The sequence below is a fragment of the Drosophila montana genome, unplaced genomic scaffold (assembly GCF_035044405.1).
Source record: "Drosophila montana isolate Dmon_TW-CO22-7 unplaced genomic scaffold, ASM3504440v1 contig_3513_1, whole genome shotgun sequence".
Classification (NCBI taxonomy): Eukaryota; Metazoa; Arthropoda; class Insecta; order Diptera; family Drosophilidae; genus Drosophila; species Drosophila montana.
Genome location: NW_026998392.1, coordinates 225,707 through 253,693, shown reverse-complemented (window position 1 = coordinate 253,693; position 27,987 = coordinate 225,707). Strand labels below are relative to the sequence as shown.

The window sequence follows — 27,987 nt, the reverse complement described above, 5'->3', positions numbered from 1 at the left end:
TCAGAGAAAATCTGACTATATAAAAAAGTGGTAAGATACGAAACGTACATATTTTGCCAGCAACAAAAATAAACATAGGTGTCAATTATTATACGTGTAGATCAGATCGATATAAAAATACTTTGTTGGATAAATAAATATATTAATACTCTCAAAAAAAACCAGAGTATAACATATATATATATAATTAATTTTCTTTATGTTTTACATTCACCTATAATATAAATAGCGTAATTGCTAAATATTACGAAGCTACCTTCTTTTGGAATCAAATTAAAATAAATTGAATCGGAATGTCGAAGGCATTTGTGTCTTTCAATGACTTTATGAGTCTGCCTGTCGTTTTCTATCACACGATCGGGGTAAATCCTTATGAATCGGCTACCAACACGGCAACTCGCAGTCACTGGCTTCTCGCAATCTTTATATTTCATGTGATTAATCTGAACTGTATGTGTGGATTGGAGATTGCTTTTGTGTACATGTCCTTTAGGGACAGCCAGAACTTTGTGGAATCCTGCATGGTGATGGGCTACATTGCATTTGTCGTAGTTGGAGAACTGAAGATGCTAACCGTCTGGTGGCAGAAGCCCAAGTTGAATGCACTGATGCGCGAAATGGAAATGATATTTCCATCTTCGTCTGTTGAGGACCAGCGCCAATATCAAGTGGAGCGCTATTTGCAGCGCTGCCGTGTGTTCACGAAGGGTTTCACATGCCTCTACCTGGTGCTCATCGCCACTTACAATCTCTATGTGCTCATCCAGTTCATCATTCAGCGACTTTTTCTGGACATGCCAAATGCTCGGCTGGTTATGCCCTATACTCCAGTGTCGCCCTGGAGCCTAGAAAATGGCTTGGGCTACGGCGTGATGTACGTTTTGCAGGCCGTAGCTGGCTACTGCGCTACGGCAGGACACGCCTCCAGCGACATTCTCATCTATGCGGTGGTCATTCAGGACATCATGCACTATGATCATTTATCCCGTGAGCTCGTTGAGTTGAAGATACAAACAGGACGCGTGAGGGATGGCTCTGACAAAGATCTCAAAGTGCTGCAGAAACTGATTTCATATCACAACAAGCTTCTTGGGTAGGTTATTCTCTGCTAAGTTTTATTTTCAATGGCAAACGTCTCGCTTCTTCCATAGGCTTACAGAAGTAATAAATCAGGTCTTTGGATTGCCTTTGCTCTTGAACTTTATGGCTTCTTCTCTGCTGGTCTGCTTTGTGGGCTTTCAGATGACCCTTGGACTGAGTCCTGAGCTAATATGCAAGCTGGCCGTCTTCTTGGTGGCGCAAATGGTACAAATCTATCTCATATGCTACTTCAGTGATTTGCTGATTAATGCCGTAAGTTGTCTAAGGGAATCTTTATCTATCTATATTCGGGACCTTTTCAAGAGTGCCAGTGTGTCCAACGCGGTCTACGAGATGAATTGGATAGAGGCCGATGTGCGGTTCCAGAAAATGCTTATTATTATAGCAGCACGCGCCCAGAGGCCAGTCTACTTGAGGGCCACTGTGTTCTTAGATGTTTCAATGCAGACTATGACCATGGTGGGTTGATCGTGGAATGAGATTTCCAATAATCCAACATTGTTTTTATATTTACTTGCAGTTCTTGCAAATGACCTACAGATTCTTTTGCGTGATTCGTACCATGTATCAGTAATGGAACAGACGATATTTATTGGAATTATATTTACTATATTTTTCTTATCTTGTGTTTGCTACTAGAAGACAGTCTCGTAACTATACTACACATTGTTGTTCTATCTATATATATACAAAATAAAATATGCACGGTATTTCAGTTTAAAAATTGCTCTTAGAAAGGTTCTTAATGGTGTTATAGAAGGTATGTCTTGTGAACTCTTCTTTTTTGGCTGATATCTGACCGGGAAGGATTGTACATTTCAAATAAATAATCGTTTTCTTTATGTTATAAATTGTAAAAGGGATTCATCAGCCGAACGGCAGCCACAGACAGCTTGCCTATCTCATATTGATTTAAACCACCTGTGACAGCTGTCATTTTTCAGAGTGCCATAAAATTGGTTACATTCATAAATCAAAAGGCTAGCTAGATAATTTGCACAAATGACTTTATTTGCAAACAGTTCACAACAACTCGTACCTTAACGACACCACTCATTTGTGGAATGAATAATTGAAAAACTTTAACCACAACTCGGTACCAACCAACTACGTGGTTATAAAACCAAAACTGGATTTTCTTAGAAAATCACTTTTTACCTAACAATAAAATAATAATAAAGGCAAATTTGTGGTTTCTTCAAGTAATACTCTCATTGGATCAGCTTGTGCCTTAATAGAGGGTATTATCAAGTTTGTTATTGCGTTTGTAACACTCAACGGCAACTTTTCTTAGCCTACTTGGGCTACCTTTTAGTTTAAATCAAATTACAATTGCAATGGTCTGGTCTAAAACATGTCTTGTCTGACTGCAAGCACGACACGAACAAGGGCAGAAAATCTCAGAGCACGCATATTATACGAAAAGGTGTACCCTTCCGATAGGAGAGGTTTCTATTTATCTATTTATTTAGCATATGTTAGGCTTAAGAATATCATAGGTTTCAAAGAATAATTCTATTTCAAACAAAATACTAGACAGTTACATTTAACAGGGTCTATATACTAATATTTTTTTTAAAGGTATCCTGTTATATCGGAATTAGATGACTTGTTAGTAAGATCTCACCATATTTACTCGTACGGGTTTGTGCTAAAAGTCTAGTCTCAATATTACGATATTTTTATAGGGTATTTATTATTTCTTCTTAAATATTGTTTTCTTTTATACGCCTATATGTTGATATAAGATTAGCTTATTTATATCCACGTATATAATAAAGCTTGTGGTTTTTGTTCAGTAATGTGGCAGGATAAATAAAGGACCGAACATTACGATAGTTAGTCTCAGTCAAGAGCTTGAGTTGGGAAGATTAAGATACCAATCTGCTATATAGCGCGATGTCAAAGGCTTTTGTAACTTTTAATGACTTTATGAGTCTGCCTGTGTTCTTCTATCACACCATCGGGGTGGATCCTTATGAATCACCTAGCTCCAAGGCAGTGCCCAGTCGTTGGCTCTATGTTAATTTTGTGCTCAATGAGGCAAATATTGGGTTTAATTTTTGTATGGAGTTCATTTTCGTAGTGCTGTATTTTAAGGACGCCGAACACATTGTGGACGTATGCATGACCATATGCTATCTTGGTTTTATTAGTGTCAGCCAGCTGAAGACGGGCAGCGTGTGGCGCCAGAAGGCCAAGTTGAACGATTTGGTGTACGAATTGGAGTCAATCTTTCCAGCTCCAAATCGTGAGGAGCAGGATAAATATCGAGCTGAACACTATCTGCGCAGGGGCCAGTTTTTCTTGCGCGGCTTCAGTGGTCTTTATTTGTTTCTTGTTATCACCTACAGCTTCTTTGTCTATGTGCGGTATGCCATTCAGCACTGGCTGCTCTACATGCCGGACGTCGAGAAGGGAATGCCATTCTTCTCAATTGCGCCCTGGGACTGGCACGACCACTGGAGCTACTACGTGATGTATCTGCTGCAGGTCTGGGGCGCCTATACCGCCACCACTGGCCACATTTCGGCCGATCTGTCCATATATGCCGTCAATATGCAGCTGGTTATGCACTTTGACTATCTGTCAAAATCGCTCAAGGAGTTCCAGATACAGACAGGATGCGTAGACAATGGCTCTGACAAAGATTTAAAATCGCTGAAGGACTTGATTTTATATCACAACAAGCTGCTCCGGTAAGTCGGCATCTGATTGTGATCAGGCATAAGTGTTTTGCTCTTGTAGGCTCTCCAATGTAATGAATTCGGTCTTTGGAATGCCCTTGCTCTTGAATTTCCTCACCTCTTCCGTCATGGTCTGCTTTGTGGGCCTTCAGATGACCCTTGGTCTGAGCGCCGACCATACTGTGAAGCTGGCCCTCTTTTTGGTCTCAGCCGTAATTGAGATCTATTTAATATGCTATTTCAGCGGCTTATTAATTGTTTCGGTGGGTGGTTCATTGTTCCTCCCGATGAATCCTAGAGGATTTATGCTTGTTCTTTCGCTTATAGAGTGAGGGTGTGACTGCGGCCGTTTACGAGATGAATTGGTTGCACGGCGATACGCGCTTTAAAAAAATGCTTATTTTTATAGCACAACGCGCCCAGAAACCAGTTTGCCTGAAGGCGACCGTATTTTTGGACATTTCTATGGAGACAATGGCTATGGTGAGCTGATCACCGTTGATTCTCAGTTGTATGGTGTATTGTTAAAATGAATCCTTTTTTTTAATAAGCAGTTCCTTAAAATATCGTATAGATTATTCTGTCTTATACGCACTATGTATCAGTAGATCCAAAAGAGAAGCTCGAAGAATACCCCAAAGTCAACTTTACTATACGACACAATAAACTAAACACCAGATATATTTATGGAATAAAATGTGAACTTTAACAGCAACTCAGGCTAAATCGCAATAACAAAATTATTTGAAGGCAAATATACATATTTAACTGATGCGACGCAAAATTAAATCCATCAACTATCTAGAATTTCAGAACTGAACGTGCCTTTATATCGATGCTAAAGGATGTGGCTAGACACATGTATGCTGCTCTGCTAAGCTTTCACTAAATGAGAGGGCAGAGGCATCTGAGGGCAGCGATTTCCAGCGAAATTAATTACTTAATTAGCGCAGCCTCCCCTTGACCCAGTGCAACAATTGTTCTACTAATATTGCAAAGCACGGCAAACAGCTGCGCCCCAAAAGTCATGGATTCCCATATGGTTGCCAGTCCATGTGGGCTTTACCGAGTGCGTGTTTCAGCCCTTTAAATGTTGTTATAAATAATTAAACAAGAACACGGCCTAACCTAGTCCTCGACAATGCCAAATGCCAATTGATGGCCAAATTAATAGCCCTGGACTGAAGTAAACACATGAGTGGGCGGCCCAAACTGCGGCAAGCGGGTTAGAAACCTCGGCAAAATGTGCTTGGATTTGGATGTAAGGCTGCCCATTTGTGCGTGCTCAGATGTTTAATTGGATTCAGTTTTGGTGCTCCGAATTTCGCTATAAGTAAGATGATATTTATGATTTTAATATTAATTTGGTAAGCTCCTTTCCATTATCATAAAGGAGTGCAGATTATCAATTACTTTCCAATTCTTTGCGAACGTTTAGGAGCCATGCTTTTTACTTTGTTGAGAAAGTAAAATCGAGTACATTGAATTTGTCTTTCTTGCTGTCAATTATTGCGTAACAAAATATTTATGTTTGTATTTGGAAATAACTTATCAGCAAGCTCTCACGATGCAAAGGTACGAATAGATGGATAAGCAAAGTGAACAAATTTATATTTAGAGATGTAGATCTACGTTAAGTTACAATGTTAATCAATCAGCTTGTTAGTCAAGGGAAAAACGTATTTATATTATGAGTATTAATATTATTTAGTGGTAGCTAGGAGAACCGGACTTAGTAGCTAAAATATTCCAAGCTCAGAAAGCAGATTATAAAATTGAAATATGGCTGTGAGAGGTGAGTAAGCTGGCCTTGGAATGTGCTTTTAAGTAAGTCTCTTAGAAGAAGAATTCAGGCGCACTTATTTAATTTACAAAATAAATGAGATGAAATAATAAAAAGAAAACACAAGCAACATAAGAAGAGGCTTAGCGAACGGAAGGGGAACCGATGTCAAGTGCAAAGCAAACAGAAACAAAAAGGCTTCTTTGGCCACTTTGATGACTGCGACCACAGAGCAGCAGGTGAAACTTAATGCAACCAGCGAAAGTGGTTAAGAGGATGGCAAGGGACGCGGCTGTTGCCGTATGCTGCTGCGACTCTAAGAGTCTCAGTTGATTTTGCATGCATAATTTGTGCGGCAGGCGTAAAAATATGCAGGCTTTGCACTTTGATGAAATATGCACGCGCAATACGAGGCAAAGTTGAAGAAAGCTAAGGAAGAAAACAACATAAAATCTCGAATGATAATAAACAGAAAGCAGATACGACGATTTGCATAAAAGCTCAAGCCAAACGGCAGCCGTTCCTTAATAGTTTTGTTGACAAGCTGCCGAATCACTCGAATCAGTTGAATAACTCAATCAACATAAAAGCAACTGCCATAAAAGTTGCATGGTAAATATAAAGTATACGACGCGTGGTAAGCATTTATGCTCTCATATGCGCTTAATTAAATATCAATTGACTGGAGACTTCGTAGTGCACAGTCTGGACTTACCAATATTATGCACGATATGCCAAACGGATATGCCCATAAAGTATCCGGCGTCGAATTCACGTAGACTATAAAGCATCCATCGCTGCAGAGTTTTAAGAGCAGCAAACCGCCTGCCCGATAAAGTAGGCCAAGTCTATAATGGAGGCAGAGACAGAGAGAGAGAGAGAAAAAGAGAGAGAGTGAGGGAAAGGAAATTAAAAGCGCTTTTATTGGGAGTTGTGTGTAGCCGCTTGAGGACTGATTTTATGGTTTATGTTCGTCTGGTCGCAGTTATTCCCATTTTCAGCTTGGACTGCAAAAGGGAAATTAGATTTTGGCATGGACCAAAAACAACGAAGCTCTGGACTCGACTGGCATACAGAAAGCATTATAAATACATTAGTTAATAGTAATAGTGATTGGACAGGATTATTGGCCCTAAGCAAGCCGAATCCAGGCAGTCGAACCTTCCCATTCTGTCTGTCTGTGCTTTTATCAACTATTCACAACTTACCGCCTCTGCAGTGCCGTGTTGAATTTATCCAGCGGATGCGTATGCACATTGCGATTCTTGTGCCATAACCACAAGAGTTTCTTCATTAAAATGACAAACAGCGCAAAGAAGAGTAGAATGAAAAGCAAATCGATGCAAACGAACAGAATGAAGCTCAGCGAAGGCGTCGTCGACGACAACGATGACTCCGCGCCCAAGCCGGAAGTGAATGCCGCTGCTTGTGCATGTCCTGGGACGGCGCGGCCCCAAGCGGTAGGCGTCTGTTGCTGTGGCCAAGTCAATGCCGCAGCCGTCACGGCGCCCAAGTTCGAGTCCGACGTCAAGTCGCTGCTGCTGCCGCCTGTGATTGATGACGCTGACGTGGCCACAGCATTGACCGTGCCCGTGCCTTGGCCCGTGCCTATGTCTGTGCCCATTGATGATGTCTCAGTCAGTGTGGGCGATGGCTGCCGTTTGCCCGTTGCATTGCCTAACAGTGCTTCCGACTCGAGAAGTAAATTATCGCCGTTGAGCAGCGAATGCGTGGCATAAAAGACACCAGCATCGTTCTCCGAAGGGTCCTCGCTGCCGCTGCCGCTGTTGCTGTCGCTGCTTGCGTCGCTGGCGGCATCCGATGGCAGCCTGGTCCACAGCAGCTCCAGCCACCAGTGCCGCGGCCACTTGCCTATGATGCTGCAGATTAGCGGCGCAGCAATTGCAAACAGCAGCGGCAGAAGCCAGCTAATGCCAATGGCGCCGCGTATGCCCGCTGAGCCGCTGTAGAGTGCCAGGGAGGCCGGGTGCGAGCCGGCGGCGGATCTTGAGCCCGAGCTGTTGGGCGGCGGCGGATGATTCCTGCTGCGACCGCAACTGCGACTGCGACTCACGACTGCTGCCTCCGGAGACTGGGCACTGATTTGCGTAATATTGCTCAGACTCTCGCGGCGTTTGTTCTGCTTGGTCGGTGTCGAGGGCTTGCTGCCGATTTGTAGATACTTCTTCGGCACCAGCTCCGTATGTATGACCAGTGCAATCGCAATCAGCGTAGAGATGCCCAGCAGCAGCAGCGATGCCAGCGAGCTGCTGATTATGGCATGCCAGTTCTGCAAAGAGGAAATTATGTGGCACATTATTAACGCTGCAGTGAGAGGGAGAACGGCGGCCACTTCGTTGCAACATCATTATTTTTAATTAAATATAAAAAGTTGTCATCGCATTATAGCAACAACAACAGTAACAGCGACAGTAGCCAGAATACCATTTACGACCAAGCATGTATTAACTTTTTATGTTTTATGTATTTCACAGCTATTTACTTGGGCTTACCCTGCCTCTGCTGAGCCATAAAGATGACATCAAAATTTGACGCGTGCCTGGAGCTAAAATTATTTCATTGCAATTCCTGCCAATGACTGGACATTACTTATTAAAAAGTTATAAACTTTTCTGTCAAGTATTAGGCAGGTCATTCGCTTTTGGCCTGCGGATTTTTTTTATGAGCGACAAATGGGAGAAGGTTTTATTGATCATACATAATCCGTATCTCTAATTAAATTGGCAATGGACTAACACCAACCAAACCATAAGCTAACTTTTTATAACCCTGTCAAGGGTATTGTAAAGAAATGTGTAAGGCATAGAAGAAGACATCTTTGACCCCGTAAAGAATATATATAGTCTAGATCAGATGATTTAGCCATGTCCGTCTGTCTGTTTCTATGCGACTAATCTCTCAGTTTTAAGGCTGTCGACTTGCAAATTGGCCGTACCTATATCGGAACCAACCAGTCGACTAGATATAGGTGTCATACTAATACTCACTTTTTAGTTATGAAGATGTTTTGATCAAACTAAATAAATGCAAAAATCTATTAACATCAGACCTCTATATCATATAGCTGTTATGGGAACTATATTATATTGGTTTTTAGGAAGAATCTGTCGAAGAATGAGTTTTTGTATGCCAAAATATTCTGTTATCCAAGGTATTTTCATCAAATTCGAGCTTTTTGCTATTTTCACATATCTGCAAAACTGTAAGGCAAACTTCTACAAGGCTGTGCGAACTTCGGCGTCACGAAGATACCCTTTCCTTCTCGTTATATTTAAGTTTTTATATTTATAATTCGCTATGGGACGAACTGCTTGCACACTGCTTGCGGCCTGCTTTGTTAACTGCTTCGATTTCGAGTAATAACAAAAATACAAAATTGAACTAATATATCCGACAATTTAAATTTAAATACTTGAGGTAAAGTGCCTTGCAGCATAAGAGTAAAAGGCAGAACACTTAATGAGTCGCTATGTATGGATTTCAGAAACATTTTAGACAAATTGGAAAAATCACGATTTAAAACGGCAACTTCTCAAGGCAAACAGTTTTATATCTAACAATCGCATCAGAAAAACAAGTCATAGGTTGCTGCTTATATAATTATATAAACTAATAGCTTAGGGATAACTAAAAAGCTGCCAAAATTAATAAGTTGATACAAATATAGTTCAAAAGTAAGTTATAAGTATAATATGTGAACAGTATTTCTCTTATTGTGCCATATTAAATATTGATTTTTTGAATAAAAAATAATTAAATAGTAAAAAGAGAAGTTATTTAATATTCAGTTTTCAATGATGTGTGGTTATTATAATTCAGAGCTGGCAGGATAAATGCCAATCAACTTCGCCTAGAGTTCACTTGCTTGTTTTGTTTTGCATGTCATGAGGCTAAGTCGACTCTATTCATACCGGGAAACCGCAATATGATTTTATTTAATTTTGGTTTGGTTGCGGTATGACTCCATAACCATTAACCAAATTGCAAGCTAATACACATTAAATACGTATACGACCAACTGATTCAATATGCGAAAATCCACTGGGTTTTAAATAGCAAAATATGAGGGAAGCAAAAGTTGTTTCCGTAAAGAGAAATGTTGCGGCTTAATATTCCAGCCACACTTCATTACATTATCAGGATTCTTCTTTTCACATGTACACTCATATATGTATGTTCTTATTTACATATGCCATATAGGACAGGTAAAGCTAGAGCGTGGTACTTCCATACTGCTGTGTCGGGCTGAGCAGTTGCTTTCGGCTTCTTGGCATCATCCAGAGGAGGTCAGCAGCTCGTTACAATGTAGTATGCCCTGGTGCGGGCTGAGGGGAAAATAAATTCGTAAACTTTTTAATTTTCAATTCTCAGCGCGAATATTTTTACGGCGTCGCTTTGTTTTTTGCTTTTCCAAATTATGAGTTAAGTGCGCTTAAAAGCTTTCGCCTTAAACATGGTCTTCTCAATCTCTCTCTCTCTGTCACTCTCTCTTTCTCTCTCTCTCTCTCTCTCTCTTATTGCTGCCACTCACGCCTCGGTCCGTGGCGTATGCGTTATTTTTATTTTCTTATATTATTTATGATGTATTTTTAACTGGCGCTGAAATTGTACTTATTTATGCACAAATACATATGCAATAAGTAAAATGAATATTTTAATTTTATTTATTGTGGCTTATTGTGTGGGCGTGGCTGCTGCGGCGCGCCGCCTGCCGCCTGCTGCCTGCTTGCCGTGACACGTGTTTTAAACCATAAAATTTGCATATGTCTTTGCGGTGTGTTGCGCTCGTATTGTATCCTTTTAATTTCGCATTTTAATAAAGTCTTTTACACATTTGCATGCGATTAATGTACAAAAATATATGTTGCACCATCAAGTCAATGTTCTCCTTTTTGTGGCATTGTGCAACTGGGCGCTGGCCACAAATGTCTTTACGTAAGTTGCTCATTAAAAAAATGATTTCAAACTGAATACATGTGCCGAATATACAGCATGTCCCCCCCCCCTTAGTGTGGCGCCTCACATGTTGCAGCGCGTTGCCAAAAGGTGGCAGCCACACGCTTGGGGCACACTCGGACGCTTTTGGTATGAATTGCGCTTGAGTCGAGTTTGTGCAGTCATTAAGGAGACACCCGCACACTTGACTAAAGCATCCGCGCACGCCTCATCCTGGCATTTGTTGAAACTTTGTCTTCCGTTGCCCACCAGCAATATGTAAGATTGTACGTGTTATTCCCCGATCTGGTCTTGGTTCACCAATTCTCTTAGTTCCAGTGATTGAAATTGCTGTTTGCCTGTGTTTCTAACTGCGCTACTTTCCGAGTTCTTTGTCAACTTTCGTCAGATTGACGCAACTCGGCTTTTCTTTACATTTTCAATTGCTAAAATCTTTCTCCATTGTTGTTGTGGCTCTTTTTATTGTGTTGTCGCGTTTTATTTGTTTTTCATTCATTTATTGCGCTGCTGTTTTCACTGCGGCCCAGTTTATTACTAATTCAAAATGTTACATCTTGTTAGAGACCTACAGAAGTATTTTTAATATTTATCCTTGCGAAAGACCCCAAGAGATTAGACAGCACAAATTTGTATATTTTGTTTATACGCTCATTTTTCGTTTTATAATTTAAAAGATTGCCAAATGCTTTTGGGATTTAAAGGTTGCAAAGGATTTGCCGAGTTTTTAAGGGGGTTTGGACCGATCTCACACATTTAATATGCCACAAGCTTGGCATTGGAGGTCTCTGTAAATTGAAAATTTGGCCCTTTATTAATATTTATTTCGACTTTAGCGATTTCATTCTCTCCGGAGAGCTTGGCTCAACGCTGTTGACTTTTAATTTCCTTTTCTAGTAGCTGTTGCTGGCGCCTGCTGGGGCAACAGGTGGGCCCGCCATCGGGATTTGTATTTCATGGATTTTATGTATTCCTTGTGTTAGCTGCCATAACAAACTGTAAATTATAATATTCACAAATCCTGGGCAAGTCAGTGCTTTTATTGGCTCATTACTTGCCAGACGACAAGTTAATTTGTTTTGATGACGATGATGATGCTGAGGATTGCTGGAGCTGCGACTGCTGAAGATTACTTTTCAGCATGAAAAGTTGAATAATATTCATGCCTGAATGCTTGCGAAAATTAGTAATTACAATTTGTGGAGTTTCTTGGGCGCAGCCAAACAAATGGATGATTGTTATTTACGGGTCTGGCCAAGCAAGGTAATGGCTTTTTGGTGTAAGAAAAGGGCTGTAAACATATTTCAATTTAACTTTACATTGAACCAGCTGCAGCTTTGCTGCATAGTGTTTGTGCTCGAGAGCCAAGTTGAAATTGAATCCTTATTTGTGGCATGCACCACTATTTTTCTTATTCGTTATATTCTTTTCACAGTTCTGCTGACCTCCCTTTGTTTTGTTCAGGCTTCAATTTCGGTTTTGGTTTCCTTTTGTTTTTTTGGTTTTACCTTTATTTGTATATTTATTTTCCAGTAATTAAATTTTTCGCCTTGGTTGCGTTCGCTGCGGCAGGGCGTGTGTGTGTGTTGGAGGAGAACCGCACGGGAAATTGCAACAGCGCCGCTTAAAAGTATGCAACGAATCTTCGGTTTGAAGTGGAGTAGTTCCGAGAGAATCGGAATCAAATTCCGTTCGCTCTACATTTATAATTGTTTTTATTTGATTTGAGCATGCGAGAGATTTTATTACGAATCAGAAATTAGAAAAATAGCTCAATTCCAAATATTAAGAGGAGAGCATTTTTTGTAGTGGACAACAAAAATGGAAGGTATAGGAATAATAATTAATTGTATAATTGTATAAACTCACCACAGGCAGCATTTTCATGAAACCCAGCAGGTAGATGAGCATCACACTCGATGTGGAGATGCAGAACTGCATCTTCAGGAAGGTCACGGCGCACTTGCGATTGCACCAGATGGGCAGCAGGATGAGAAAGGCGGAGCAGCACTGGAGAAGGCAGCAGGCACAGCTGACGATCACAAAGATTGGTCGCTGTGGAGTTTGCCACTGCGTAGACTGAAACAATGGGGATAGGGAGACAATAAAAAAGATTTTAAATATTTGCAGGTAACTCAAACTAAAATGGGGCATAGCTGTTGCTGGCTATGCAAACGGAAATCGGGCTTTAAGTGAGTAATCAAAATGAAAATCATAAACAGCTTTGGTGTTTTGGTTATCCAGGCTCTCACTAATAATTGCCGCAAATCAAATTGCACTTCCACTGTCGCGGCCTACTCACCTGCGGCTGCCTTTTGGTTAGCATGACCACATAGGTGCCGGAAAGCGGACAAATGCAGCGGGTTATATTGTCCATTAGATGTTTGGTAATGCACAAATCCGAGCGCCACGTGGAGTCAAAGGAAGCCTTGTAGTCGTGACTGTGAACGGACAGTTGCTAGTTTGAATGCACTAACAATTGTAAGTTTGCTATTCAACTTACCCACAGACGGCCACCCAGTCACCTGTTTTGGGCACACTTTCGTGCTGGAATATGATCTCGACATGGCCAGCCTCAAAGGACAAATCAAGGGGCTCTCGAAAGTTGTCGTTAGAGCGATTTGATTGAAATAGCCAGGTCTGTATGATGCGCGAGGCAAGCACATAGTCCGAATCCTTGGGATCGCTGTGAGTTAAGAGAGGGTTTCAGTTATAAATATGTAATAGTAAATATAAAGGCCATATTAGCCGTCATCTTTACTGTGGCTTAACTTAACTATAAAAATGACTGCGGCCCTTTGCCATCTAGCATATTTCCAGTATTATATAGTGCATATGAAATACCAAACAGATGCTGCCATTCATGTAACAGTTGCAGCTGTCGCTCAGCCTTCCATCTAATCTCATTAACGCACTCAAGGACGAATCATTCAAATGCGGACAGCATGTTCATTAAAGCTCTTCCACACATGCTCCTACACTCGCACACGAGAACACACACACACACATATCTATGCGGATTATTATAATTAAATCAACATTCGTCAGCATATTGACAACTATTCTAGTTCGCATTCCATGCCATTTCCAGCCAGATTTCGTTTCTGGCTCTGGCTCTCTATTAAGTGTGTTGTTGCATGTTGCACATTTGCATTTTGTTTACAATATAACAGCCTTGCATTTGTTTTCATTGTGCTCTTGTGGACTTTATTTTTAATGCTCTTATGAGAAACGGAATCTCCTGTCAATGGGAGTGCGGCAGCATTGGCAACACATGGCATTAGACTTAAATTTGTACATCGTTTTTTACAATTTTGAAATTCGTAGAAATTAAATATGATTTTTGCTTACAGCTGAGAGTCAGAGTGAAGATGTTATTAAATATATTTTTTGAACCCTTTAACATTTTATATTTTTCCTTTACTCAATTTTTTTAGAACTATATATTTACCACATTGATAATTGACGTAAAATTGCGATATTATCCGGTTACAAATTTAAAATTAAACTAGTTTTGTTTTTATTTTTTGTACCCACCTGCCACGTGTGTAATAGGTTTTTGGTAGAAAACTTTTAAGATTCTTATAGGAGATCACAGAAGCAAATATTGTCGAATTGGCCATGATATGCAGCAGACGTGAGGACAGTCCAATGTCCATATAAAGTTGATCCGAAAATAGGTCCTCACTGCCAAAGAAAAGTGCACAGGAAATATTAAGCCATGGCAAGTTCTGCCTGCCAGCCACTAACTTAATTAGCTTAATAAGACACTTGCTGAAGTGAAAACTTAGTGCCGAGGTATCCTTGGCACTTCAACAGGCCAACAGGCCAACAGGGCCGACAGGCCCACGGAAAAGTCCTTCAAGTTGAATTTTATGAGCAATTTTATAGTAAACGAGCGCGCGCGCTTATTTAATGCATTTCGTTTTTATTTATTTATTTATGTTCGCCCATAAAGCAAATTTTCCATTAGATGCAAATGCAAAAATGGCTGCCCTTTACCAGGGTATATTAATCAAGTGACCGTAATGCGAAGTTTACTGTTACTTGGGAGATTCTTACTTGCATTATTCTTTTATTTTTTATTTCTAATTATAAAATTATGCAACGCGCTTGACATGTGCAAGCTCTATTATATCCAAGATATTCTTATTCAAGTTTCTGATGCCAACAAATTACGAAGTTTTAAAGGCAAGAAATTTATTTCCATAGGATACATTTTATATAAAATACTGTGATTTATAGTTTAATAATTGTAAAACGAATTCAATTTTAATGTTATTGAATCGGTTTTATTAAACAATTTTAGAAAATTTGTGCGTTAACTTTAAAAAATTAAGAATTTTCATTGAGAATATTTGTACGTTTACATTAATGGGTATCGTCAATTAATTAAATCATGGCACACTAGAAAATAAGGGGTTATTCAATTAATATTCTGCTTCATTCAGTATATACCTGATTGGTGTTCAAAACATAGTAACCAACAAATCCAAATTTTATGCAGGACTCATGATTTTAGATTAAATTAAATAGCCTTAAATTTAAACTAAACTCAGATATGCTGTGTAATGGAGCATAGCTGGCCGGACGGTGTTTTAGCTAACAATTTTTCTACCATATATTAAAGGTACCTCTGTAAATCTTTCTAGTGGAATTTTGTAAAACAACAAAATATTTTTTAAAGGAAATTAAGTAACTCTCCAATCGTAGTTCAGATTTTCAAAGGGTATATGATTTATTTGTAGGCAGCTTGCTTTAATGATCATTAAAGCTTCTTAAGGTTTAAAAGTGAGGCTGCAGCCTCTTCGGTTTTTTGTATGTGACATAGTTTTATTTTATATTGTCATTCAAGCTGAATATCAAAAGATATTTCTGAACTCTACTTATCAGTTTGAAGAATATAGCTTACTTTAAACGAATGAATGGAAAAGGAAGAAATCGAGCAGAAATGATTCGATTCGACATTTGCTCATTGTTTAACTCACCCGTAAATGCGTAAATTGAACGGCAATGTTTTCACTGAGGTCATGTAAATGCGCAACGAGTTCAGGCGATCCAGCGACAACGTGTCCTCATCGACTGTCAAAATACTCGCGGCGCCACCATCGCCAATGGCCCCACCACCGCGATTGGCCAGTAGCTTGCCCGCAGCGCTGCCATTTCCATCACCTCTGCTGCTGCTACCTCTGCTGCCGCCGCTGCCCTGTGCGGTCAAAGTTGTCGAGCTGTCAGCAGCCGTTGCCGAGGATGTCGCCTGGCTGCCGCTGCCGCTGCTGCCGCCGCTGCTGCTGCTCCCTGTCGATGTGGCCAATTGCGAGGCCGCAATTGTCTCGCGGTTCAGCGCCGCAGATTGCGTTAAAAGTTGCAACTTTTTAATTTGCTGCAAAAAGGGAAAATGTTGCCACATTAAATTTTGACTCGTCAAATTTGTGCTTTGGGTTTTCAAAGGTGGAAGGTCAGGCTCTGACCGTAGACACGCGAGTTTCCCAGGCAACGCTTTCGTTGCTATTGTTGTTACTCTCCATTCTTGTCACCCAGGGTCTATTAAGACAGCATCACGTTTCAAGAAACTTGAATAAGTAAACATTGCCTAGTTTTGAAAACAGATAGTTGGCACCGGTTGGAGGTTGCCATGACTTCGTGTGCACAAATATTGTTGTTAAAATAATTATCTATGGATTAAACATTATGAGTTGAAGATGTCGAATACATTTCTTTATTGTCTGTTTGTCTGAGTGTGCTTCGGTCGGGCAAAACAGCAATTATACCCTGCAATTTGGCTCACTTAGCTATGTGGCAAATCAAATACTCAAATTTAAAAATAAAATAGGTAACTGAATAGTAAACAAAAAATATTGCACACGTCGCTGTTTTATGATATTGAAATGACACCTTTTCTTAAATTTAGACATCAGTAAAAACGCCTAATGGGTAATAATAGAAAATATTGTGGCTTTTTCTAGGTAATAAAAAGATAGAAGCGATAGTAACTAGAATATCTAGAAGTAAAATCGGTTCAAATTTCTATTTTAGGTATACTGACAAAAAATGCATTTGACTTGGCATATTTTTCGATGAACATTGCATACAAATGTAAAAGCCAAATATACTTGGCCATGCTCGAGCGGCGATAGTCTCATATTGGCCACAATAATAAAAGCAAAACAAAAAAAAACAATAATATAAAGCAGTCACTGAACCCAAATAACATTATTATATATTGTTCAATAGTAGACTGCGGTTCCAGTGGGTAGTTGGGCATCAAGAGCTGACCCAATAAGCTTCAGCAGCAGCCAAGCGGCCAACGAACCATTCGATTTGCGTAGCTCGTAATGAGAACTCCATTACAATGCCATTTTCCTTGATTGTTTTTTTTTTGACTTTGTTTTTGGGATGAAATTTCTGCTGTCAGAGCGCAATTTCCTGTGCAAATCAAAAATTACAATAGGCCGAGCAGAAGCATTTGAGTAGGACATGAGCATAAATTGATATACTCGTGCATATGCAATGGAGAGCAAAAACAATTCCAATTGGAAAACTTTCCTGTTGCAACTTTACAAAATAAAAAAAAAAAATATAATAAAATAAAAAAAAAAGGAAAGAAAAACTTTTGCTTCAGCAACATCAGTCAAGCCTGACGTGATATGTATTGTTTTCCCTTTCCCTACGCCTATGCAAAATTGTGGCATTTGTTTAAAGACAAGGAGCTTATAAAATGCTGCAAAAAAATTTGGTCGAAAAAGTTTTAAATGTGAATTCCGAGCTGTTTCCGACCTGGCCACGTTTAACAGTTTACCGGCAAATCATTGGGGCGTCCAACTGTGTGGGCGTGGCCGTTTGCCTTAACGTGCGGCACATGTGTCTGGGTGTGTGTGCGGGTAACTTTTTAGCTGATTCGAAAGTTTGCTTGCGACTTTAGAGCACGTTCTTTTTATTCGACGACTTTTTGCTAAGTGATTTGTCGTGAACTTTGCAAATTTGATTTTTGAATAGCCCATATCTGCAGTCGGCATTTCTAAAGTTTTTGGTCAAGCTATGGATTGCATGGAATCAGGAGCGGTTCAGCAAAGAGAAAGTCGCATTTGAATGTAAAATATAAAATTCAGTGATATTTTTTAAGTGAGCATTCAAATTTCTGATTTCTACTAATTCAATAATTGATAAAAGAAAAACGTCAGTGCATGACAGCCCTGTGGTTGGTTAATCCGGCCCTGTAAATTCAAGTAAATAAGTATTTTAAACTAGGTCACTTAACTTTGTTTGCCATTTGGTTTGCTTAGCCCATAATGAGCCAATATGCATTGAAAGTTCCACTCGTACATTTTAATAAACTTTTGCTTCTAATATTGAAATGTAATTGAAAAATCGGTAACTTTTTTCGCAAACTTTTTCAATTGCAATGCTCACAAGAGCGGCCAACGGATGTAAGCCAAAATCAATGTTAATCAGCAAGAGTAAATGGAAATCGGTTTAAGCCAAATGAAATGTAATCATAATTCTGCACTTTTATTGTCAACAATCCATTGATAGGCCAAACTGCGTGACATCTCAATTTAAATATGATAATAAATTGATAATATATCATGCATGCAATGCAAACCTCTCGCACACAATATGTCCGCTATATATACATAATGCGTACTTTGTATTATTGATAATATGATGAGGGCCAGAACAGAAGTATGTTTTAATGAAGGGATTCATTGTATATTTCAATAACCTTTCAAATTTAACTTTTTAAATATCACTTAAAGTTCTCACTTTAGGTTTATTTTATAAAATAGTTTAAATAAACTTTTTAAGCCTAACAAAAACAATGTTGAAATTTGGTGGCATACACGTATAAAGTAAATATTGCCGAAATTCTACTATCTATCAATCTTGCAGAGCAGTTAATCATGTAAATATTTCCCTTGTGTAAACTAATTGACTTGCATAAATTCAAGAACTGTTGAAGTTGGGTAAATTTATGTAAAAAACTGAAGAATAAATTTGTAACTCTATAAAGTCAATTTGGGTTTAATCAGCATCAATTATTAGAGAGTTTTTTCTTCGAATGTCTACCACGGACCCTAAATCAATAAATATCGAATTCCAACCCCCGTATAGGTTCTTCGCACTCCCTCCATCCACAGCCCAATTAGCTATTGACTTAACTGATATCCCAAAAGAACTTTGTAGTCTCTAGTCACGCAACTTAAAACAAGACTATAAATACATTTCATACTAAAATGGTTTAAAAAAATATACTGACTGTCCTTATTTAGACGAATAATATTAAGCATTACAACTAAATTAATAGCGTTTACTTAATTAAATTTTCTTTATATATTTTTAAGCTAGCAAAGTATTTAATTCCCGAGTTTTCCAAGTATTTTTACATCGTGGAACTTTAGAGTATGCAATTTATTAAAAAATCTTCTGTATTTAATCTGAGTGAACCCCTTCAACCAGCGGGCTGCAATTAAAAATCAATTTTACCTTGAGTTTTGCTAATTAAAAGTCCGTGCATTAAACATCCCTTGGCCATGGCTCGTGTCGCACTAACTACCTTGAAGTTTGGACCCAGTCAATAAAAGCGATGCCAACTATTTGGTAACTTGAGAAAAGTTGAAATGCTGGCATTTAATCGACCTAATTATTATGGCAAGTTATATTTTTTAGTCGCTTCGCCAGCTAATAAAAATTTAACATAAAAATGTTCGGTGAACTTTCAGACTCACATGGCGCATAATATCGAAATGCCATAACTCAGAAGAACTCCAGGGCAAACAAAATTAATTTCTGTGCATTAAAAACTTTTAGGAGCCGTCGACTTGCCGTCTCTCAAGTTAAGTCAACTCAACTATGTGCTAAGCAGGCTGCGCAATAAAAACTTACTTAATTTCCGTGCGTGCCGCGATCCTAAGAGATGAATATTAAAGGGGGCTAGTGCGCTCGAGCAGACAGCTAATTTATTATGCTGTATAGATGGTTCGTTTCATAAAGTTGCTCCTCGTCCAGACAGAGGCTCGGAAGGTCCTTGACATTGAGAGGCTTTTGCTTTTAAAGCTGGCTTTGCTTTTATGCTGGGACCATATACTACCGCCAACAGCTGCAATCAACACTCACATAAATTTGCATACCAATATTTGGGCCTGATGCATGTGGCATACAACTCCTTGCCGCCTGCTGCTGTTACTTTTATGCCGCACTTCGCGAAAACAAAGTGTGCTCAAGGAATAAAACATGAGCTCCAGCAAACCGAAACCCCCCCCTTTGCTTCCCTCTTAAAAACTTAAGTAAGTCGAGTGTGAGACGAACGCCCATAACAACAGACAAACAGGTGGAAAGGGCGACGTCCAAGGACATTGGCTGGATGTTAAGACCAAAACGGAAACACACCTTTTATTATCATCACAGGGGCAAGAGTGGCTTCTGCCATTGTTTGTGGCCGGCCACAGGGAAGTGGCTATGTTGATTGTTTTGTGGCCGAGCCAGGTGTATGAGAAGCACCGAGAAAGGATCATTAGCCGGTTCATAGCTGCGCAATTTGATGTTCGCTAATTAACAACAAATTTGAGGGAAACATGAGTAATTTTTTGGTTTAGAGACATTGTATTGTGAGCTCAAAAACGAGAATCTAACGAGAGCTAAAGGTCCATTCACCAAAGAAATGAATTAAGTAGAGCTTATTCTGTGTCCTGTCAGATTTGCATTTCAATTTATATTAATTTATATATAAGTAAATTGCAGGCTATTGCAATAGAATAGGTATATTTAAATAAATTGTGATATCGTCTAATACATTATTTTTCACACTTAGCCACATTTCCCTTTCATGATAGAATGTGTGTGTTACCAACATATGCATGCATTCCGTACTATGGCAATGGTAAATATGCTCCATTTACTAACTGGCGGCTGGCCGACCATCAACAAATTGGCCTTTCAGCCGAGACCCATTGAAAAACCTCAAATACATAGATTTTATAGAAGGTATTCATTACCAGCAAACATGAACATCAATCCTGTGGCTGGTTTAGCAGTCCGCACACTCGCAGTGCGAATGTGTGGAAGACAAATGTAAATTGCGGCCCAATGACATCCCAACTACAGGCTTAATAAAAGTAGAACCAGAAAAAATATATGTGCCTGCCATGCAATAATCCCCCTGTCTTCCGGCAGTCCAATTTAGTGCCTGTGTGTGTGTGTGTAATAAATCTAGGAAGAGCCGCACAGCCAGGCTGGCAAATATTGAATATGGCTGTAGGTTATAAATTATGGCACCCGAACGCTCGACTGCCTCTTTTCGCATAATTTATGCGCGAGTGCAGCCAAAGTGGCAGCTCCGCCAGTTCGAGGGCATGCGGACCTATATGGAGGCAAGTGCATACTCTGTACATGGTTGGGCTCGTTCAGCTTACCTGTTGACTGTTAAGAGATAGCGCATTCTGCATGACTTTATCCAGAATTCGTAGTATTATCTCCGCCGCCATCTCACGCTCCAGTTGTGTGCCTTTCAGCTGCAAATAGGTGTCGAGCTGCGAAATAGGCAAAGGAATACACAAGCGTCAGACAAGTGCCCAGAATCATTTCGAAAAAATAAAAATAAAACAGAGCCAAATAGAGAAGAGGAAACGCAGCTCCCGAAAACTCTTCATAGCCATTCGTTAGGCGGGAAATTTGTGTGCGCATTAAAATGAAAAATTGTTGCCATGCGGCCCAGGAAACTTTTCTTTGACTGTAGTTGGCTCCGAAAATTGTGTGAAAAATTGCAAGGCGCCCACTTGCTCACTTTCTCAGTTGCTCAGTCGCTCGGCTGCCAGTTTTTGCATTCATTTACGTGTAAAAATAGTTTGGCAAGCTTGTTTGCGGAGTCTTTGGCCCGGCACTCAAGTGGCTGGAGATGGATCTTAAGGTCCAGGTAGTTTGTAACGCTTTGAGCTGTTTGCGCTTGCCTGAGTCGAGGCTTAAATGGGTTCAAGAGTTTTGCGGTCTGTCCCGAGACGCGATACCAGTTGCTTAAAATTGAATTTGGGAATACGAAAGCGGTAAAAACTTTTGTTTCGTTACAATATTATGCAATTTTGCAAGACAAAGTAGCTTGGCGGCTGAAGTGGCAATCGTGAGAATCTCTGAGGAGAGTGCACAAGCTTTTGACTTTTTTTTTTATAAATCTGAAAAGTTGTTCATCATTTGGGAGTTTCTTTTAAAAATAGAACACTTAAATGGATAAACAAAAATAAAAATTTATACAGGTTCCCTCTTCTATATATAATTTCTGTTATATGTATATTCCTTTACTCAAACCAACTGTAATTTTATCGCACTCACCTCATGTAGCATGTCGATGAGGAAGCTTGCCTCCCCGGGCAGAAAGCTCTGGCGCCGCTGGAGCGTGTATTCAAAGCATGCCTTGAGTATGTTTGATGAGTTGGTCTGCTGAAAGCCGGCGCTTAGAGCCCTGAATCTTTTGTAAATGAGCAGCAGCTCGTCGCGGACACAGCTTGAGAAGTCGGGCAGCAGCCAGCTGGAGTTGCCTGCGTCGCGCTGCTCACAGATGCGGCGCGAATGGCCCTCGAAGCCACGCGGGCAGTCGGTGATAATGGGGGCGCCCGGTGCACTGGTGGGCCAATGCAACCCATAGCTGGACTCGGCCATGCACACGTGGAGCGCATTGCGCTCAATGACATTGATGTAGACACTCCTGGACACTGGACGCACGCTGTTGGACACAAGGCAGGCATACTCCGCGGACTTTTGAATGTTGTTGATCTTCAAAATGCTGCCGTCCGGAAATAGATCCTCCCACATGGCAGTCGCTGCATCCGATTGAAAAAGCACACCATTGCGCGTCCAGCTATAGCCCAGCTGGGCATAACGCTTGATGTCATCGTTGCCTGGCGAGAGGCATCGCACGCGAAGTGAATCGCCGCGCTGCAGCGTCACGCTTGCCGGATCCACACGCAGACGCGGCGGCGACTTGATGTGTATGTGCAACGAGCGGCATTGTTCTACGCCCCAGTCGCTGACCTGCAAATGAAATGAGTAGAATCAGGCTCCAGCTATCTCTGTGCATTATCTCATTACTCATGTCAACAACTTTATTTCGTCTACAGCAGAGACGTGCATCGATAGCCCTAGAATCATCTACCCACTACGACTGATAAACATCAACAACAATATAAACAAGCGCCATGTTTGGGCTTTGCACACAGCCACAGAGAGAGGCGGCAGATAGACTGACAGACAGAGGTCGGCTGCCAGTGTAGTGCAGTGGAGCCTTGGCAGTTGTCCTTTTCGAAGCGCTTGCCATGTGTCAACAATTGTTGCCAGCTGCTGCTGCAAGCACTCCAAGCTCGAATTTAATAGACTGCCTTGTTCTCTGTGTGCGCTCTGTGTTAGCCAGGTCCAACTGCTGATTGGATATGACTTTGGCTGATTGCGCGTGTCGTTTGCAGAATGGGGATGTGGAGTGTTAGCCTTTAAAGCTGGGATAACACGATTCCGTGGCTACTTAAAGCAAAGGCTTCAACTGTCATGTGGCACAAACATGTTGCATTTATATCTAGCAAGAGCGCAACTTTTGCTGCAAATGCTCCAGGGGAATACAATGTAAGCTCACCAAGCAGGCAGCCATAGCCCTGATGGCAACGACGGGCATTAGGATAATGCTGATTATCATGATGATTATGCGGATGGCGGTGGTGATGATGATGATGTTGTATGCAGTCGGGATGGTGCTCAGTGAACTTCCGTTTCAAATTTAAAAAAGCAGACAGACTAACGAGAAGCAACGTCAGGATCACACCTCGGGGTGCTCATTGCTGGCATGTGGCAGGCATTGACGTTGTTGTTGCCTCTTTTTGCATTTGTGTGGCATGTCTGTGTCAGTGTCTGCTGCACTTTGGCACTTTGTTGCAACTGAGCCGGAAACATTTGATAGACAGAAGTTTTGGGCGCAAGCAAATCGAAGATTTCACGTTTTTATGGCATTTCAGTTCGAGTTGGGTTTTAAATTCGTGCCACGATTCCTGCCGATGTCAGTAGGCGATGGCTTTCTTTTACGACATTGCAACGTCAACAAATCCTTGCCAGCCACAAAATCCAATTGGCAATTAACTCATTTAGCTGAATCTAGCTCGTCCCAGTGACAGCATAGCCATTTTATGACCAAATGTGATTTTACTGCCCCCGCGACTGGGGCTAAAAGTTGCTTCTCATTAACAGTCGAAGTCGTTAAACAGCACATTGTACGAGTATGGCTAATGTCACTTAGTCTCTAGTTCCCTAACCATCTCCCCCCCTCCCTCTCCCTCTCCCTCTCTCGCGCTCTTTATCTCGCTCTAGTCAATAAAATGCTCTGTTGCGGTAGAAGAGCAACACTCATGCCACAAAATTTGCAATGTTAATGAAGCTGTTGCTTGAAAATGGCAGCTTTTTATAGTCGGTTAGATAAAAGTGTCTTTACGAACTGAAAAGTGCATGACACCAAAAAGAAACTTTAAACGAGTAGGAAAAACCTTTTTGTTCTAAGTATATACATATTTTATACTTACTCTGCACTGCAATGAGTTTCAAATTTGTTACTGCTGCACTCAAGATAATTTACGTTTTTGTGTCTATACATCCGACCAATGATGAGATCCAGTATATCTACAACATATTCCCTCTAGCCTCACCTTGCGTCACAAAATTTTATATATTTTTGTTAATTCTTCCCACGAAGTGCGTAAACCACCGAATTTAATTGACTCGAACTCTTGCAATCGCATTTCGATACTCTGTAAGAATTTGTAGGCCATGTCCTATCGGGACCTCTTCAAAGACCAAACAAAACTTTTAGGGCAATTCGAATCGAAATAATCCATAGCTCCCACAGTTTTAAAGTCATAGTGGGAACATCAATGGCTCGGATTACCAACAGAATTACTAACTACATAATTAAGAGCGATAAAGAGTGAATTGCGCTGTCGGCGACATTTGACTACTACGTTTTCGATCTTAGAGTTTGAAATAGATGCCTAGCATATCTGCTGGTCAGGCATATCCGCATTTAGTTTAGTTTAATATATCCATTGATACTTGGCAGAAGAAGACGTATGGTTCCCAGGAGCTAATGAACTAATTGCTGTTAAATAAATCGATCAATAAGTAATCATTACGCTTATTGCCCCGTGGGTGTTTTTGTGATTGTGTGAGCTTATGGCCGTGGATATGAATATGAGGTCCCCAGCGTCTAATGGACAAGGCTTGGCACACATTATTGACGTGCCGCACAGCAATCGGACCTTGAGGCGCAAGGATTTATTCTTTTCAGTTTTAACTCAATGGCAGCCACACGATGGCAACAATCAACCTTTGGGGACTGTACATTAAGCACGTCCGCCGAGTAAAAAATGCGCGCAACGTACGCTGATTAACGTGAAATTCTTCAAGCTGCTGGCAGCCGTTGCGTGTGGGGTGCGCCTCCTCTTCCTCTCCGCCAATCCCAATGCGAGCCCAAACCTCAAACCTGAAACCGAAATAGCACCAGTTCCAGCAAGTGCTTGCCTTTGATCGGATGCCGCCATTCCGTGGACCCCATAGCGACAGTAACTAGAGAGCGGCACTAGGCGTGCCAAAGGCACAAAGCGACAGCAGCCACAGGACCCCAAGCAACAGAGCTGAAAAGTGTTGGGGTGGAGCCGGCCCCAGCGCAATCCTCTGGGGGTGTTCGGACAAGGCATTAAATACAATTGGTGCTGGGCTTTAAGAAAATGTTCGCTCGTTAGCTTAGCGGTCGACTTCGACTGCGAGCAACAGCTGCTGCTCTTTGCGGTCTTAAAGTGGGAAAATTTATGGTGCAGAGTTGAAATTGCAACTCAACGAATACTGCAACCAGGGAGAAATATCGTAGCTTCAAGGGGTGCCGTGACATTAACAAATACGAAATATTAAAAAAAAATAATATATATATATATAATTTAAAAATAACAAAAGAAAAGTGCTGCTAAATTCTAAAAATGTATCAGTCGGTCTAAAAATAATAATTTGTATGGTGTGATTAAAACTGTATATAGATGCATATTGGAAAAAACCATTAATGAAGAATATAAATATTTATATTGTTTATAAAGACTATCTTTTTAAAATGCAACTTTACAGTACATTTTTACTATTAATTAAGTAATATTAATTATGTAGGGGGAGCTCTCCCTAAAGACCTTCCTAATGAAGGGCAGCTGTAGTCTCATTGAAAAAGCTCTGATCTGAACTGGGAGGAAAAAGCCATTTCCCCGATGACTTCCCCTGTCCACACTAATGGGATAAATTAAACTTAGAAAAAGGGAAAAAATTGATTGTCGAATTACGATTCCAACAGCTCGATCTATAAAGTTTCATTTTTAATTTTGAAGGTAGCTTACTGAAGTATAACGAATGTAAAAATTTAGTTTTTGTATCAGCGCTTTAACAATATTAACAAATGAGTAATATCCCATCACTATTTGGAAAGCTTACAATGTATGCATATGTATTGAGTACTTCAATCTTTGACACGGAAAAACGAATTGCTCTTAAATTGTTTTTTAGAAAGTAGCTTTAAATTTTAGGATAAAATGTTATGTTTTAATAAGAAAAATATGTGTAAGACCGCCTGCTTTTTCTGAGAACTTCTAAATTATAAGTAATTGGCTTTTTCAACAGCCATTCAAAGAGAAAAGTCTTTGTGCTCATGTGTGCCAGGTAATCCATCCATAAGTCCAATTATATTGTCAACTTGATTCTCTCGGTACAATTTTGTTAATCTCTTTCATTTCGTGATGCTGTTTATTCAGTTTCAATTGCCTGTCAGAGTTTGTAAGGTCTATTGAAGTTCTTGGCTGACTAATCAGTTTAATTGCCATGCGTTAAGCCATATCAACAAACGCTCAGTCTATGAATTGGTGGGGGAACAAAACAAACAATTAAAAAAAACCCCACAAAATAAAATGCCACAAAATTACTTTTAACTTTTCCTGGCTCTGTTTTCAGAAAAGTTCTTCATTTACGCTGTAACGTGGCGTTTAATTAGCCAAATTAATATATGCAAAAAGTAAGAGAATAAGAAAAATTGGACTGAAAGTGGGCTATTATACCCTTGTATAATTTATATATACCCCTTATATTAATTTGTCATTTGATGTGTAACGCATGGAGGGAGACATATTCGAACTCATAACGTGTATATTTTCTTGATCCGCATCTATTTCTAGTCGAAGTAGTCTCTCAGTTTAAAAGCTATCGTCTTGAAACTTTGGATAGGTCCGCCTTTCTGTTGCACCGGCCAGATAGGACAACTATATCAAATAGCTGCCATAAGAACGATCGGTCGAAAAGTAGGTTCTTGTATGGAAAACTTTTGTTTATCATAATATCTTGACAAACCCTAGAATTTACTATTTAGATCTTGCTGTTTACATATGTATGTGCCAAGTCCTATCAAGATCGCACTACTATATAATAATGTCTATAGGAAAATCGGTGAAAAAAATGAGTTTTTTATTGCAATTATTCTGTTTTCAAAGATATTTTCATATAATCCAACATTTGCGAGCTTCACTATTCTAAGTTATCTACAAAACCGTCAGGCAATTGTCTACAAGGGTATTGAATTCTCAGCATGTTGAAAATATCCTTCTTGTTTTGATTTGTGTGTGCCTTAACCCAAACCTTTTTTATGTGTTCAAATAAATTTTTGTGTTTGAAACGTTTTCTTAACTGTTGAGTCTTTTAAGGATTTGCTGGCCAGACTGTTAAGGAAATTGCTAGGTATTTTCAGGCTTAGTAGCACTATGCAAGTCTTTAAACTGTTCCAGCCCATTAAACCTAAAAAGCTGCAGGCCGGTAGCCATTTTTGTTTATGGCTCGCAAATAACAAATTACGCAAATGGCCTGTAAAAAATATTGACATGCTGCAATAGCAAAAACATCATCAGCCGGAGGGAACCTCAAATGATTTCCAGCACAAAGTATGAACAACATGTTTATGACTTTGAGGTGGGATATTGTATGATGTTGACATTCAGAAGAAGGTCCTCAATAGACCTTGCCTTCGGATCAGGAATAAGTTATAAATCAGTTGATAATTCGATTGGCTGCATTCAGCTTCAGTGACTTACATCTAAATCAAATCAGATGCAGAGATACGAATGCGATATAGGGCAGTAGACCGTATGGTATTGGGAACTTACCTTACAACTGTAAACTCCCTCATCAATGCGACTCGCTTTAGTAACGCCCAAAATGGCCGTGTAGACATCCTTCGTTTCCGGTGGAAGCACAGTCGTCCAAATTTCTCTGCAAACAGTAAATCATACTCTGTTTTAATGCGTGTTCTTCATACATACTATATATGCCTTTATATGCTAGCTAGTATTAACTGTCCAAGTCCAGGAAAAATGTTTTCATATTTCCACTTTTAGAGACGGCAAAAGA

The 27,987-nt window shown here is 40.1% G+C and overlaps 3 protein-coding genes and 1 long non-coding RNA gene across 4 annotated transcripts in view; 3 read left to right on the top strand and 1 right to left on the bottom strand.

Moving 5' to 3' along the window:
• LOC135435127 (uncharacterized) overlaps nucleotides 1–27,987 on the bottom strand; it is a 169,385-nt gene that overhangs the window by 2,877 nt on the left and 138,521 nt on the right. Inside the window, exons 9-18 of the mRNA XM_064692033.1 lie at nucleotides 27,744–27,849; nucleotides 21,865–22,563; nucleotides 20,955–21,071; nucleotides 15,534–15,928; nucleotides 14,083–14,232; nucleotides 13,049–13,231; nucleotides 12,848–12,986; nucleotides 12,415–12,624; nucleotides 6,780–7,861; nucleotides 6,287–6,419 (exon numbers count right to left, since the gene is read on the bottom strand). Coding sequence (XP_064548103.1) covers nucleotides 6,287–6,419; nucleotides 6,780–7,861; nucleotides 12,415–12,624; nucleotides 12,848–12,986; nucleotides 13,049–13,231; nucleotides 14,083–14,232; nucleotides 15,534–15,928; nucleotides 20,955–21,071; nucleotides 21,865–22,563; nucleotides 27,744–27,849 — 3,214 coding nt within the window. The remainder of the gene's footprint in view (nucleotides 1–6,286; nucleotides 6,420–6,779; nucleotides 7,862–12,414; nucleotides 12,625–12,847; nucleotides 12,987–13,048; nucleotides 13,232–14,082; nucleotides 14,233–15,533; nucleotides 15,929–20,954; nucleotides 21,072–21,864; nucleotides 22,564–27,743; nucleotides 27,850–27,987) is intronic.
• Nucleotides 294–1,675, top strand: LOC135435114 (odorant receptor 67a-like). The gene is made up of 4 exons (XM_064692017.1): nucleotides 294–1,093; nucleotides 1,152–1,353; nucleotides 1,405–1,560; nucleotides 1,622–1,675. Exons 1-4 carry the CDS (start codon nucleotides 294–296, stop codon nucleotides 1,673–1,675), a joined length of 1,212 nt encoding a protein of 403 aa, XP_064548087.1.
• Nucleotides 3,001–4,280, top strand: LOC135435103 (odorant receptor 67a-like). Its single transcript, XM_064692005.1, has 3 exons — nucleotides 3,001–3,800; nucleotides 3,850–4,051; nucleotides 4,116–4,280. Exons 1-3 carry the CDS (start codon nucleotides 3,001–3,003, stop codon nucleotides 4,278–4,280), a joined length of 1,167 nt encoding a protein of 388 aa, XP_064548075.1.
• On the top strand, nucleotides 11,542–12,697 carry LOC135435128 (uncharacterized). The gene is made up of 3 exons (XR_010437335.1): nucleotides 11,542–11,808; nucleotides 12,079–12,373; nucleotides 12,420–12,697. It is a non-coding gene; the product is annotated as an uncharacterized LOC135435128 (long non-coding RNA).

Excerpts from the sequence above, each read along its gene's own strand:
- LOC135435114 (XM_064692017.1), top strand. The coding sequence starts at position 294 with ATGTCGAAGGCATTTGTGTCTTTCAATGACTTTATGAGTCTGCCTGTC. Across the intron at positions 1,094-1,151 it reads TATCACAACAAGCTTCTTGG|GCTTACAGAAGTAATAAATC; the intron begins GTAGGTTATTCT and ends CTTCTTCCATAG. Across the intron at positions 1,354-1,404 it reads GTGATTTGCTGATTAATGCC|AGTGCCAGTGTGTCCAACGC; the intron begins GTAAGTTGTCTA and ends GACCTTTTCAAG.
- LOC135435103 (XM_064692005.1), top strand. The coding sequence starts at position 3,001 with ATGTCAAAGGCTTTTGTAACTTTTAATGACTTTATGAGTCTGCCTGTG. Across the intron at positions 3,801-3,849 it reads TATCACAACAAGCTGCTCCG|GCTCTCCAATGTAATGAATT; the intron begins GTAAGTCGGCAT and ends TTGCTCTTGTAG. Across the intron at positions 4,052-4,115 it reads GCGGCTTATTAATTGTTTCG|AGTGAGGGTGTGACTGCGGC; the intron begins GTGGGTGGTTCA and ends TTTCGCTTATAG.